Source organism: Phycodurus eques, chromosome 2 (assembly GCF_024500275.1).
Source record: "Phycodurus eques isolate BA_2022a chromosome 2, UOR_Pequ_1.1, whole genome shotgun sequence".
Lineage (NCBI taxonomy): Eukaryota > Metazoa > Chordata > Actinopteri > Syngnathiformes > Syngnathidae > Phycodurus > Phycodurus eques.
The window spans coordinates 6,812,916-6,828,683 of NC_084526.1; the positions used below are offsets into that span (position 1 = coordinate 6,812,916).

At 43.7% G+C, this 15,768-nt stretch overlaps 1 protein-coding gene across 3 annotated transcripts in view; it reads right to left on the reverse strand.

The window, feature by feature from the left end:
* LOC133395980 (SH3 and multiple ankyrin repeat domains protein 2-like) overlaps positions 1 to 15,768 on the reverse strand; it is a 304,904-nt gene that overhangs the window by 17,041 nt on the left and 272,095 nt on the right. For 2 of the 3 annotated variants that reach the window (XM_061665354.1, XM_061665346.1), the window contains 2 exons: positions 13,203 to 13,308; positions 9,882 to 12,378 (listed from right to left, as the gene is read on the reverse strand). In XM_061665354.1, the coding sequence (XP_061521338.1) occupies positions 9,882 to 12,378; positions 13,203 to 13,308 (2,603 nt within the window). Of the gene's footprint in view, positions 1 to 8,180; positions 8,258 to 9,881; positions 12,379 to 13,202; positions 13,309 to 15,768 lie in introns of all 3 variants that reach the window. The other variant, XM_061665361.1, reaches the window with a different exon arrangement.

The following is a 15,768-nucleotide window of genomic DNA, read 5'->3' on the forward strand; positions in this document are numbered from 1 at the left end:
TCTGAACACACCTCAGAAAGGATAAAATAATCTTGGTCGGGAAGGGACCAAATCGTGACAAAAACAACCCGATGATCTGTGTGTGTACTGGGCTTTACTCCCACCTCTGCCTACCGCGACACATACTTTGTTTATACCATTCATATACAGTACATACTCTCCTTGAGTATGAGGTGCCTAAACTTGTCCAACTTTTAATATGTCGGCATTTTTCTCCCTCATAATCAGCGTGACAAACCAAGATTAAACCCCTAATCTGTCTCTTCAACTCAAAAACTGTGCTGATTTCAAATCCAAAGCGATGCAATAAAGCTTGAAAATTAATGGGTGCCACACAGAATTGACACTTTCTAATTTGGATAATCTCACTAAGGGGTGTATTCACTTTTGTTGGTAAAGGTTTAGACATTAATGGCTGTGCGTTGCATTATTTTGAGGGGACAGTAAGGTTATACAATCTCAACATGAACTACTTTACATTGTAGCAAAGTGTCTTTTCTTCAGTGTTGTCCCCTGGAAAGATATCATGAAATATTTACAAAAATGTGAAAAGTGTACTAATTTTTGTGAGTTACTGTTAGTCAGAAAAAAGACGTAGTCTAATCTACACTACATGCTACTGCGGTAGTTAAAGTCATATTTAAGGTAAATATTCGCAAAAAGACAAAATCAAAACAATAAGTACAGTTGTAACTGAGCATGCCTTCATATGCCACGTTACGACATATTCTTATAAACCAACCCCGTGTACACTTATTTTGGCACTCTTCACAACTTGTGTTTTTTTGCAAATGCCAATTTGATGGAAACATGGAGTAACATGTCTAATCTGTGAAATATCTGTGAACGTAACACTGCAATAAATAAATAAATAAAATAAGTGCAGTAGCATTAGCACATCCTGCGTTGGCCTTCAGTGATGTAGAGCTATATTGATATGGTGGTGGGAGACCTCGCTTGCACCACGCCTACACATCTTACAACTCCTTGCTTCTTTCTAGCACACTCCGCTTCACACATAAAGGGTCACATTCATTGGTGAACGTGTGCATGCTGCATTTATTTATAGAAGTCAGAGCGCTTGATCTCGCTCACACACACACACACACACACACACACACACACACACGCACATGCACGCACACACACACACACACACACTCTGACTTGGCTGTGCTTGGTTACGTAATGTTGGTCTACTAAAGCAGCGTGGCACGTGACCTGAATAAAATGATGTTGAACTCTGCTGTGGGTAAGGCTTGGCATCCTCCTGCTCACACACACACACACACACACACACGCACGCGCACACACACACACACACACACACACATGCACACAGTCACTAACACGTGCTAACATGTCCCTCGAACTCAGGCTGTCATCACTGCGGGCCCCAAGGCTGCTCTCTTCAGATGGTTGCTTGGCAACCATTTCGTCCACAGGCACAACCAACGCACATTTAATCTGGGATGCTAAGAGACAGGGATAAAAAAAAGAGAAAAAAAAAATCCCTATTATCATCCTCAGGAACAAAAAGAGGGATGGCACCGCTGCTACCGAGGTTCATTCCAGTACAGTGACGAAGAAGAATGAGAGTAAGAGATTGTGCACAATAGCAAGCGAGCCCAAGATGATGCGAGACAGGGTAAAAAAAAAAAAGAAAAAAAAAAAGAGAGTGAATATAGAGGCTGGCCATAGTGTGAATCTAGGCCATCTTCTGTGTGTCTATGTTACCATCTGTTTGACAGCTATTGAGGCAGGAGCACCTATTTAACGTGACGGCATCGTCACTATGCGCTGCTGTCTAGCTGCGGACATTCTTATCATTTCTGCTAAACTACATGGCAGACCTCTCCACATGAGATTAGCTACTTTGTATGTGTGTGGAGGCTGATAATCGGAGACCCCAGCGGTGTAAGTGAGCGGGTTTACACACTGACACAACCACACAAATGTTGTATAGCAGACATCTACAAATGGCAGATTGCGTTCCGGGTCCGGACCAAGTCAAGGTCTCAAGCGGACCCAAGGTCACTTGCCGTTACATAAAGATAATGCCTGCTGTCACACGGCACTTTTTTTTCCTCCCACAGGCTGCAGTCACAGACTGTGTATGAGTAAAGTGTATGTGTAAACAAACGGTTTGATTGGCTCATTGTGGTCACATGTCCGTAATGAGGCAATCAAATCGTTTTTTTGCGGAAGCGATTTGTGTAAGACGATGTGGGCGGCATGGCCCATTTCATAGTTTACAAAGTTAATTTTTATGTGGCATTTTTAAAAACGAATGGACGGACCAATACGCTTCTATTCTAAAACTGTTGTGTCTCATATGTTGCGAGACTATGGCTTCAATAGAAAGCGGGAACGTTAAGCAGCACTTCCAAATGAAACACAAGTTCTTCGACCATCCACTGAACTCGGTGGGCATAACTCGCAAGATAACCATAGTGAGACCCCAGAACAGCAGAGCCTACATGACTCAACTCAACAAAAGAGCACATGAATGTTCTCTTCGGATAGCATTCCAATGTAAATTTAGCGACATTTTGGTCATAAATGGTAAATGGACTTATATAGCACTTTATCTACAGCATCACAGTGCCCAAAGCGCTTTACAAAGCCTCACATTCACCCATACCTTCATACACCAATAGGCGACTGCTGCCATGCAAGGCGCTGCCAGGCCCGTGGCTGACGTCATAGGCTGTTTCGTACTCCTTGAACGCTGGCATAGATCCATTCCACACATTATTTATTTATTATTGCTTATTTATCAACTATTTTGTGCGCGAGACTACGACTTCAACTGCATTGGGCGCTCTTTGCGTCAATCGAATTTAAGCGCTAGTGATGTTTAAGTCTATTTCACCAATCAAACGACACAAGAAAGTCATATGACCTCACACAACGTCTTCCATTGGGCTTCCCAGACACAGGTATTCACACTAGATAAGCTTGCCCTGCTAATTGTCGTGCGTACGTGGTGGCCATGTTGGGAAGGTTGTCGTTACCATGGAGGCAACGGCGCGCTACTGTTGTTTACATTTAGATGAACAAAAACAACAGCTTTCCTGTATTGTAGTATTTGTCTGGCACTGTCTGCCCAAACGTGGATATTTCAGCCCGCTTATAACTTGAGAAAACACCTTGCAGTAAATGGCAGATGTTTTTTTGTAGTTTTGACTGTGCATACACACACACAGCAACATCAGAATTTGCACATTCACATTTCATTTTGTAATTTAAAAATTGCTTTTTTATTGATGTTCATGCTGTTGTAAAAAAAAAAAAAAAAAATCAGAAGTTACTCACCATTTACTCAGTACTTGAGTAATAATTTCACTGTGCACTTTTTACTCTTAAGTAATTTTTTGAAGGACTATGTTTTACTTTTACTTGAGTCACTTTATTGTAACAGTACTCTTACTTGAGTACAATGTTTGGCTACTCTACCCACCTCTGGAGCGGACATCCTCTATTGCTAGCTCTTATGTTTAAGCAACATTTTGCTGGTATTTGTTGCACTGGTCTTTTGTATTTTCGTGTTGAGGTGCTCCGGCTCGTGGCCCTGGTTGTGGTCCCAGTGGAACCATAAAGCACACGTAACATCGGCAATAAGAGTTGATCCGCTAGTACATCTTGTATTAATTAGGAAACGCGGCTACAATTATCTGTTTATTATTATTATTATTATTACTATTATTGTTAGTGTTAAATTTATTAACCGAGGGAGCGATGTTAGGGATGATTGCACAACACAGAATGAACGAACTTCAAATTCAGAAATGGCCAATAAAAACAGAAAAATATTGTACTTAATAGTTTCCTGCAGGATGCATTTGGGATTAACCTTTGAAGTTGGTAATAGTGAAAAATGAGGAGAAACAGACAATGATTTTAGTCAATTCTTTTCCAGAAGGAAAGTGCTTAAAGAGGAGGATGCTATTCATATGGCACAGCTTGAAGCAGGCATCAGGTGCAGGTGGAGATGGGCGTGGCTCAATTTGGAGGCCAAAACAAAACACAAAAAAATCTAATAAATGAGGCAAATTTAATTCTAATCTTAAATTTGTACATCAACATGTACTTGAGCAGTGTAAATAAATTTTCTTCACAGATAAAAACATTTATCTATATTGCCTTATTGTACTCTTCAGTCTTACAGATTGCTTAATTTATCCATCCATCCATTTTCTGAGCCGCTTCTCCTCACGAGGGTGGCAGGCATACTGGAGCCTATCCCAGCTATCATTGGGCAGGAGGTGGGGTACACCCTGAACTGGTCGCCAGCCAATCGCAGGGCACATACAAACAAACAACCATTTGCACTCACATTCACACCTACGGCCAATTTAGAGTTGTCAATTAACCTACCATGCATGTTTTTGGGATGTGGGAGGAAACCGGAGTGCCCGGAGAAAACCCACACAGGCACGGGGAGAACATGCAAACTCCACACAGGCGGGGCCGGGGATTGAACCCCGATCCTCAGAACTGTGAGGCAGAGGCTCTAACCAGTCGGCCACCGTGCCGCCTGCTTAATTTATATTAAAATCATCCATCCATCCATCCATTTTCTGAGCCGCTTCTCCTCACTAGGGTCGCGGGCATGCTGGAGCCTATCCCAGCTATCATTGGGCAGGAGGTGGGGTACACCCTGAACTGGTTGCCAGCCAATCCTAGGGCACATACAAACAAACAATCATTCGCACTCACATTCACACCTACGGGCAATTTAGAGTCTCCAATTCATGCATGTTTTTGGGATGTGGGAGGAAACCGGAGTGCCCGGAGAAAACCCACGCAGGCACGGGAGAACATGCAAACTCCACACAGGCGGGGCCGGGGATTGAACCCGGGTCCTCAGAACTGTGAGGCTGACGCTCTAACCAGTCGGCCACCGTGCCGCATATCAAAATCAAAACAAAAAAATTATCTGCACGATGCTCGGGGGATCCCCCCCGACCCCCCTGAATTATTTTTTATTTTTTTGGTCACCTTTTTCATGCCTTTGGTGTTTGTATGTCTGTTATATGTGCCTTGCAATTGGCTGGCAACCAGTTCACCCAATGTCTATTGAGATAGACTCCAGCAGCACACATGCGACCCTAATGGATATAGGCAGGACAGAAAGTGGATGGATGGATGGGTCAGCTACACAAATCGAAACATTGCGTTCCAGACCTTTGCCCTGAGAAATCCTTTGCAACCGAACCCCACTGAATTTTAATTGAAGATCCCTGTTTTAGAGCACCAAACAAAAAAGTAATCGGTAGACCCTAACAGGATGTTCAACATCGTTTTAGGGCTCACAACTGAAAGCAACTTGTTTATCAGACCACCCTAACAGTGACCTTATTAAATTAATCACATCAGACAATTTTCCCTCAAACTACACTCACATTAAAACGACACCGACGGTACGAGATGGTACAGAGCAATTAGAGACCTGTTTAATATATATGCTTTGGATATGCCACAACCATACAGAACAGTAGGGAAGCTAAAATGGGTTGTGCCTTTAAGGGGACATATTATGTAAAAACAGCTTTTTAATTGCTTGTATTCATATATATGGTCTCTGGAGTAAATGTAAGTACAAGTGAGGGGGGATGTTGAGCAGCAGCTCATTTGTATGAGACCGGAACGTCAAAAAACATCTGATTTCAACAGGCTTTGTCTGCATTCAGTCATTCAATCATTTGACAGTCACCCACCAATAACCCTCAGTTCAGACAAAAATTCCATGCTTGACTTTGAGAACAAAATCATTTTAAATCAATTTCAAATAATTATTTTTTTACTACATTAACATCGATGTACAATAAACCATAAAACAATACACCAACCAGCACGAAAGCTGTCATCACTAGTGTAGTCGAAACATTGGTATCCAAGTCATGAAAAACGGTAAATCACTCTGCATTATTCATGATTCATTCTGTTACAACACACTTATCTTTATGGAGAGCGCCATTAAAAGTGTTTACTATCAGATCTGACATGGGCATACATCATTTTTTCTCCTTGCGTGAATCATAATGCATCAAAATACTTCATTCTTTTCAGATCACGAGTTTATTGTCCAAATGTACGGCATATACTGTATATTCAGTTTCATGAGAGGTGATGATCAAAAAATGTAAGTAGACTTGAGAGATATGACAAGGAGAAGCAATCTCGAGGGGCTGCCAATAAATCCACTTACTGGAGTTTGGTATGTTGTTTTGTGTTTGAGTCACACAATAATAGCAGCATTTGGTGCAACTAGGGTTTCACTAACTTGCTGAAGGACACTTTGACAGGACTGGAGGGGATTGTAACAGTCACTCAATCTTCTGAATGCCAGACGACTACAAGATTTGCCACCCAGCAATGGACCCTTTTCATGGTGGGGTCAGATAACTTAGGGCTCTATTTTCGTGGCCGGCGTAAATCCAGCGTGGCGGGTGACAACCGTTCAGGTTGTAATCTGTGAAATATCTGTGAACAATGACTGATATTGGTAATTTCGTAGATGAGCGTAGCCCAGCGGATCCGAGAATGGGAAGGCTGCGCCACTGTGGGTGTGTTTATACCCGAATTCACTCGCCACCAATTACAGCAGCTCCTCTCATTCCCTTTAAATGTGGCGCAATGACAGTCTCGCATGGAGACGTCTCTGTGCGGAAGAGAATGATGCATCACAGCGATCCGTGCATTGTGACTGATCTTGGCTGGTGTGGCAAAAGACAATGTGTGTGGGCACCCTGATAAAATACAGTATGAGCTGGTGATAACTGCTGGTAACTTAAATATTTCCGCAGACCTCATATATCTATGCCCACTCCCGATCGTTTGTGTAAACCCCCTTCATAGCTGTGCCGGCCAGTGGAATGATTTAAAAAACATAATAATAATGATGATGATGATGATAATAATAATAATAATGCGTTCAATAAAATGATTTCTACAATGATTCAGAGGGTTTGATGACCGCTGTTCACATATTTACAAATGAAATACATCTGACATCCACCACACGTCCGCGGAGCTTAGAATCTGTCTGCCTGTGCCCCCATCAAATTCACCAAGATTGTGTGAGACCAGCTGCGCCAGATTTAGACGTGGTCTGAGCAACCCTAACTCTAGACTGGCTTTTTGTCACCAATTTGTCACTCTGCCCTTGCTGTGCCGGAACACCCAGCTTTTTGCAGAGCGGTGTTGTGTCAAATTGTCAGACATGCGCAACGAGTCTTGCGCTTGCATGACAATCAGGATCCGCCAGCTTTCGCATTCCACCGCAGATGCATCATCTACAAAAATAGAGCCCAAAATCTCTTGACAAATACAACTACCCATGTGGTGGACGACTGGTTAGGACATCTGCATCACAGTTCTGAGGACTGGGGTTCAATCCCCGGCCCCGCCTGTGTGGAGTTTGCATGTTCTCCCCGTGCCTGCGTGGGTTTTCTCCGGGCACTCCGGTTTCCTCCCACATCCCAAAAACATGCATGGTAGGTTGATTGAAGACTCTAAATTGCCCATAGGTGTGAATGTGAGTGCGAATGGTTGTTTGTTTATATGTGCCCTGCGATTGGCCGACGACCAGTTCAGGATGTTCCCCGCCTCTCGCCCGAAAATAGATAGCTGGGATAGGCTCCAGCACGCCAGCGACCCTAGTGAGGAGAAGTGGTACAGAAAATGGATGGATGAATGGATGCTGTCTAATAATAATTGGAGAAATTGCTGCCCTCTTCTGCATCGTCATCTTAATTTACAGTTACTGTGATCATAAATATTTAAACATTATAATATCATGTTACCTTTTGTATTTAAATTTTCTTACTACATTATCAAACACAGATAGCAGGAGTGAGCATAACTCCAGGAAGAAATGAACGGAATGTGGTCTGACAACACTGTGAAAAGGGTTTGCTGTATTGTATTATCAATTGTTTAATTTCAAATACATTTAATTTTAAATTATACAATGACAGAAAGGAAACACTTAAGAAGCACTGTGGGTTTACTAACAAAACTACACTTTTTGTCTTTGATACATTTCTGTTTTCTGGCTTCCGTTTACAGTCTACCAAATCTTCTTTTGACCCCCCCAAAAAAAAAATTAAAAAAAATAAACAAAATACACGTGGATAACTTAGTGTGGCATGATAACAGACGATGGATCCTACCTGTGAGGGTGTACTGGGGAAACATGAAGAAAGAAGGGATGAAGGAACTACGGGAGACTGGAGAAAATGGAGTTGAGCTGAAAATGAAATGATTAGAAAGTTTTAGGTCAACAGACCAAGCACAGATGATGGAAATGAGGATAACATGATAGCATGTGGCATGGAGCGTGAACGAAGCGATGCAAGGCAGGACTTAAGCAGCTGCTGGGCAAGACACTGTAATTAACAAAAATGGATGTAACCGTTTTGGTCTGTTTTTTTATTGCACCAGAAAAAAGAAGTGCCCAAAGCAATCAACCCTTTTTTTCCACTGCTTTCTACACCTCTCTGATGGACTGCCCATGCAAAATGCATGCCACCATTTAATTATTTATTTTGCTTTTTTATTTTCCCCTCATACCGAGATGTGAGTTTAATAAAACATGAGCTGATGTAGTTAAGGTACTGTTTCCATAAAACCATTGTCCCACTTCTTTGAGTTTTATAAATTGAATTCTGACTGATTCTGTTGCTCCTAAAACATGACATCATCATCCTTACTTTTGCAGTCAATCTCCGAATACAACTGATCAAAAATTAATTTGTCATATTTGCCCTTTTCATTTTCACACACAAAAAAAGAGAGAAATGAAGTATTGGCCGAAAAAAATGATACCTATGACTTACTGTTAAGGCAATTGACTAATGCATGCACAAACAAAATCCGACAAGCCAAATCAAATGAGACACAAACTTCAAAGAATCTTAACTCTCTCTCTGTCTCTCTCTCACTGTCTCTCTCTCTCTCTCGCTCTTAATTTTGGAAAACCAAAAATAAAATCCATATCTGAAAATAACAAAGCCTCCAAACTTCACTGAGCATTGTGAAGGATTCCCTTAAAATCTTTGACAGGGCCAACATGCTTGATTACTTTTGCAAACATCACCTCTGATCATCTATTTTCATCTCTCAATCCCAAAAAATGACAGCCCTCATGCAGTTTGGTCAGATTACAATCTTTTATTAAGTCAGACTTATAATTTCTATCCTTTTAAAGTATCAAAAAGTCCTCAAAATCTGCAGGTCCTGATAAATTGGGACTACTTTGAAGCTGACAGAAAATCTTATTGCTCCACCTGTGGCATACATTTTTAATCTCTGCCTGATTACCAATGATATTCCCGAGGTGTGAAAATCTGCCATTTTTCTCCCACTGTGCTGTTAATTCAGGCCTAACTCGTTGCTACCAAAGTAGCACACAAATAAATTCCAACAGAGAATAAGGCTTAAGATTTAAATAAGCAAAGTGTGGTGCAGCCGGTGCAATTATGAACTAAAAATGAATCAAATATTGCAATACTACCACTGTATCAATAACTCAATAACTCTTCTCAGCAAGAGTACCTTTGCAGCTGAAGCTGTTTTTAGCATGTATACTTTATAACCATGGGTCCTAAACCCAAAACAATCTGTAAAACCTCATAATCTGACACTACTAGCACAAACAAATGAATTCTGGGTACTATCTCCTCTAGCATTGGCAAACATAGTCAACAATGATTGCTTAAGTAGCCCACACTCATCCCCCCCTACCTTGAAATATATGTATAACAACATTGGTGCAAAAACTGTCTTAACAAAGGACTAAATTCTAAATATGTTTACCCCGTCAATACCAGAGCAGTTTAAAAAGAAAAGAAAAGAAATGAGCCATCATATACCTTGTTCCAAAGTCCCCTTGGTTTCCTGTGGGGGAGTCCAGGCTTTCTCCTGATTTGGGTGGTCTATCGCGATTCATGTGTTGCAGAATGGAACTCAACTCTGTGATAACTGTGTTCTTGGTGTCTGGTGTAGATGGAGGGCTATGAAGCTCAGGAGGTTGATCACCCCACAGCTTTGATGTCCTTTGAGTGGGCGTCCTAGGAGGTTCAGAGGATAAAGTATGAGCAGCACTAGCCTGAGGTGGTGACCCATAAGATTCAGGTGGTTCTTCAATTAGGGCATCATGGTAAAGCGAGGTTCTGTTGATGACTGATTTGCCTTTGGGTTTGGGTGGTACAGGAGGTCTATCCACTAGGAAGCAATGCCCATCTGCAGTAGCATAAAGGCTCTCCAGAGTGGTTTCACAGTAGCCTCCTTCTGACGAAAGGGTGGAGATGCTTGACACGGTGCTGGTGGTCTCCATGTGCTGAGGGTCTCCACTGCTGCGGCTGTCTACCTCTTCAATACCAGAGTCACCTACCCCTGACTCTGGGTCTGGTGGAGGAGGAGGATATGAAGGGGCCATACTGTTCGTCACCCGTTTGTGTTGATCAGTGACAAGTAGAGGGGCATGGACATTGTATTGGGGTAGTAGAGGACCCCCATTCCTTCTCTGTTGCTGAAGCATCTGTGCAATCACACTAGCCTGGTCATCGGGGATGTCAATACTGTTTGCAAACTCTAGAGGAGGTGGGAGTGGCTCTGTGAAATCAAAATCCTCATCAATGTCAACTGACGCTAGCGGAGGAGGGGGGATCCGGAAAGGTAGCTTCACAGGTTCATCCAAGGATTCTCCTAAAGGAATGCTACGTCTTCGTGTTGAAGAGGGCTGGGGATTAATAGACAATGTTGGGCCACTGCGAGGATCAGGTTGATTGGGGTCTTTCAGCTCAGATGGCCTGTTGCTATCCTGTCCTTCCAACTCTTGGTTGTTTACCTTGTTGCTTATTTCTGTGCTGGTGTGAACCATTAACAGCCCAGCTGACTTAGGTGTGTCAGCCACATCTGCAGGTGCACTTTTCCTCTCCTCAACTACGTGATGCTCTCGCTCCTCCCGAGCCACATCAGACTCGTATTTCTGTTCAGTCATTTGCCTGCGCAAGCCACCTCGCCCTGGACGGCCCATGGTTGCCGAGGAGATTGACGCAAAACTTGTCTCAATCCCAGACCGCAACTTGGTATCGATAAAGAGTGGCTGGTTGAGGTCTAGTTTGTGGCTTGGCTGCAGGGGGAGGGACTGAGCTTCGTGTTTGGGAGTTTGCGGAACCTGAGGAGGATTTTGTTGCTGATTTTGATGATGATTTTGTTGTTCCTTCATTGCTCGGTCACGAGCTGCGAGGGCCAAAGCTAGAGGAGAATTAGGGTCCAGAGGTTTACCAGTGACAGGATGAAGGTAGGTCCCATTGGCCCTATATCGGCTCTTTGGAGGAGTAGCTGGGAGACTAACAGGGCTATCTAGATTAGGACACTGTCCTGTTTTAGTATTTAGTGGCTCCCGAACAACGGTAGGCTCCGGAGTGTTAAAGTCTGTCATGTTTCCACTGCCTCCTCCAACAGGTGGTCCAAGGTGCACTAGTGGAGCCATCATCCTTCGGAGTCGCTCGTCACTACCAAACATGCCCTCATCGATGGATTTTGACTGGCGAAGGCGAGGTGTTGGGGTAGGACCAATTAAGTCATCATCCCCCATATCTATTGACTGGAAGGCAATAGAGTGTTTTTTTGCCTCGAGTCTCTTCTCTCTGTCCCGCACCGCACCAGCAATAGCTGCCGCAAATGGGTTGCCTAAAGACGTTGGGTCTTCAGGACGCAGACCACCACTTCCACCAACAGTTGGCATTAGAGATGGGTGTTCCGGAGTGCTGGGTTCAATCTCCATACTGCTACCCTGACTGCTCTTGCCACTGCTGCTGGTGGATGGTTCCTTGACAATGATGGTAGGAATGGGGATGGAAGAGCATGTTCGCTCAACAGGTGTAGTAGGCATGGAAACTGGGCCCGAGGGGCTTGCTGGCATATGACATGTTTTTTCTGGACTGTCCTCGACATTTGACTGTTTTACTAGCATGCCCTTCCTTCGGGCTGGTTTTGCTGGCACATACAAATTCTTATTGCCTACTTCAGAGTACGGGTTTTCGGGCACTGGCGTACGCCCTCGTGTGCGTGTACTCTCAAAATGCTCTGAACTCTGTCTGTGGTAGCCCCGCCTCAATGTACCAACATCTGTGGTTCTACTAATAGTCGTCACTGCGTTAGGTGAGTTCTGGGTAAAGGTGGGTCTTGTGGTACCGTAACTCTTGGGCTTTGAGCCAGCAGGTGAGTTGAAGGCAGGTGGTGAGGGGGGTGAAATGGCTGGGGGAGGAGGGATATCCTCTGAAGTATCTGGCATTGAGAGACTGCGGGAAAACTTAAGTAGAGGAGGCGTAAGGAATCCCTGTTTTTCCTCCTCTGTTGTACCTTGAAGAAATCCAGCAGAAAGAAAATATGGATTTAGAATTGAATATGGTAAAAAAAAAAAAGTAATCGTACAATGAATGACCCAACGTGGATTCATAGTTTTACCTTCACAAGATGTGTTTAAACAATTGAGTAAAGTCAATTTCTCTCTTTTCTTTTCTTTTCTTTTCACTTGTCTGTACAATCAGAGAATATCAAATCTGTCATCAGTGAAGTTAAAGTGCATTATTCTCACGAAAAAAATAAAAAAAGATTATACCTTAAAATGGAAAAGTGAACAATAAAGAATTGGAAAATAAATGATCAAAAACTTGACATATTTGAGTCAAAAGCTATTCGTTAACCAGGGATCTAATCGATCAGGTTAGCGTACAACTATAGACAAAAACAATTTTTATTGACAAATGGATATGAGCTTGCATATGTCGTCTTGTTTAGAGCAGATGTTCTCTTATTTCAACTTATCAGTTTTTAACTGTCAAATTTAGAAGATCTGTTGCCATGTAGCTGACCGAAGAATGTCATGTCAGACATGACAATTCAATTTTTCTGTCATAAGAGAATTGTTAATCACAAAGTGATTAATAAACTCGTGGTCCATTGCAACACAGTAGCTAAACACAGATGATGAATCTTCATCTTAATGACCTCCAGTATTATCGATGGACAGTTCACTTGCTGACTTCACAATTCAAATTCATCGATAATTAGCACATACAGCAAGTCCTCGAGGAATTTATATAATATTACAAGAATATAAAGGAGCAATTTACTAGAACTGTACAGGTTCCCAGTCACCAGCCTTACCTATTACATACACATACCTATAGATTTTTGCTTCCTCAGCATGCTCTTCTCTGGTAACCCCAGAAAGGCCCCTGGCACAGTGGGTGGAACCACTGCTACTCCCTGGCGGTCATGGTACATGGACTGCAAATGTGAATATTGTTAATGACATACACAGAAAAATGTCAAAACACACTGTAATTCTTATCCCCCCGGAAATGATTTTACAATGGATGTTGTTTTTGATGTGAGTGCGGATGGTTGTTTGTTTGTATGTGCCCTGCGATTGGCTGGCAACCAGTTCAGGGTGTACCCCGCCTGCTGCCCGAAGATAGCTGGGATAGGCTCCAGCACTCCCGCGACCCTTGTGAGGATAAGCGGCTCAGAAAATTGATGGATGGATGGATGGATGTTCTTTTGGTCTATGTCACGCAAAAGGCAAAACACACAGATCAAAAGAAGGGTGTGTGTGCGTGCGTGTGTACACACACACACGCACACACACACACACATGCACAGCGGCTGAATAAGTATTTAACGTCACCATTTGTCTCCCTAAATATATTTCCAAAAGTGCTACTGGATGTTGGGAACAATCCTGGTAATCCATACATACAAAGAAAGTAGAACAAATAAGATCAGAAATTAAGTTGTGTGTAAAAATGTGAAATGACACAGGGAAAAAGGATTGAACACATGAAGAAAGCTGCAAAAAGACATGGAGAGCCAAGACAACACCTAAAATCTATCCGTAATCAAACTGCATTCCAGCCCCTTGTCAGTGCAAATTAATATCAGCTGGTTAAGTCCTAATTGATGGCCTACAAAAAGGTCTCACTGTCAAGGTGTGAGTCAAGACACATCTCATGATGGGTAAGAGCAGATAGCTGTCTCAAGACCATTGCAAACTAATTGTTGCAAAACATAACGATGGCATTGGTTATAGGGGTATATCTAAGCTTCTGAATGTTCCAGTGAGCACGGTTGGGGCCATAATATGTAAGTGGAAAGCCAATCGTCCATCCATCCATCCATTTTCTACCGCTCGGTGACAAAGGGCAGCCTTGGCGGAGTCCGACTTACTGCCGGATATGCGGACCAAACTCTCCGGTCGTACAGGGACCGAACAGCCCGTATCAAGGGGTTCAGTACCCCATACTTCCGAAGCACCCCCCACAGGACTCCCCGAGGGACACGGTCGAACGCCTTCTCCATGTCCACAAAACACATGTAGACTAGTTGGGCTAACTCCCATGAACCCTCAAAGACCCTGCAGAGGGTGTAAAGCTGGTCTACTGTACCACGGCCAGGACGAAAACCATACTGCTCCTCCTGAATCTGAGATTCGACTTCCCGACGGATCCTCCTCTCCAACACCCCTGAATAGACCTTACCAGGGAGGCTGAGGAGTGTGATCCCCTGTAGTTGGAACACACCCTTCGGTCCCCCTTCTTAAAAAGGGGGACCACCACCCCTGTCTGCCAATCCAGAGGCAGACAGGGGTCCACGCGACGTTGCAGAGGAGTGTCAACCAGGACAGCACCACAACATCCAGAGCCTTTAGGAACTCTGGGTGAATCTCGTCCACCCACGGGGCCTTGCCACCAAGGAGCTTATTAACCACCTAGGTGACCTCAACCCCAGAGATTGGAGAGCCCGCCTCAGAGAACCCAGACTCTGCTTCCTCATGGGAAGGCGTGTCTACCCTCTTGTCTACCGGGGTGAACCCCAACGTACACGCGCCGAGCCAGGGGGCAATAAGTATACCCACACCTGCTTGGCGCCGTGTGTAGAGGCGACTCCGGCTATATCTAATCGGAACTTCTCAACCTCACACACCAGCTCGGGCTCCTTCCCCCAACTCCAGGCCTGGCTCCCGAGGGGGGCCCCGGTGACCCACGTCAGGGCAGGGGAAACCTCGATCCACTTATATTTTTCATCATAGGAGTCTTTTAGCCGTGGTTTGTCTGGTCCCTCACCTCTGACCTGTTTGCCATGGGTGACCCTACCAGGGGCGTGAAGACCCAGACAAATTAGCTACTAGGATCATTGGAACACACAAACCCCTCCACCATGATAAGGTGACGGCTTCTAGGAGGGGAAAAAAGGCCATAGCACCATAAATTTGCCTCGATCAGGTGCTCCTCGCAAGATTTCTGAAAGAAGAGTGTAAAGCATAATAGGAAGAGTTGTCCAAGAGCCAAGGACCGCCTGAAGGAGAGCTTAAAAAAGACCTGTAATTAGCAGGTACTGTTGTCAGAAGGAAAACAGTGAGTAATGCACTCCATCACCATGGCCTGTATGGTTTTCGAAGAAAAAAAAAAAAAAAGCTGCTAGAATGGCCGAGCCAATAGCCTGACTTGAATCCAATCGAAAATCTATGGAAAGAACTGAAACATAAGGTCCATTAAAGACGTCCACGGAACCTTCAAGATTTGAAGACTACTTGTGTGGAGGAATGGGCCAAAATCACACCAGAGCAATGCATGCGACTAGTTTCTCCATACAGGAGGCGTCTTGAAGGTGTCATTGCAAACAACGGCTTTTGTACAAAGTGTTAAATAAATACCAGTTGGCGTGTTCAATACTTTTTTCCCTGTGTCA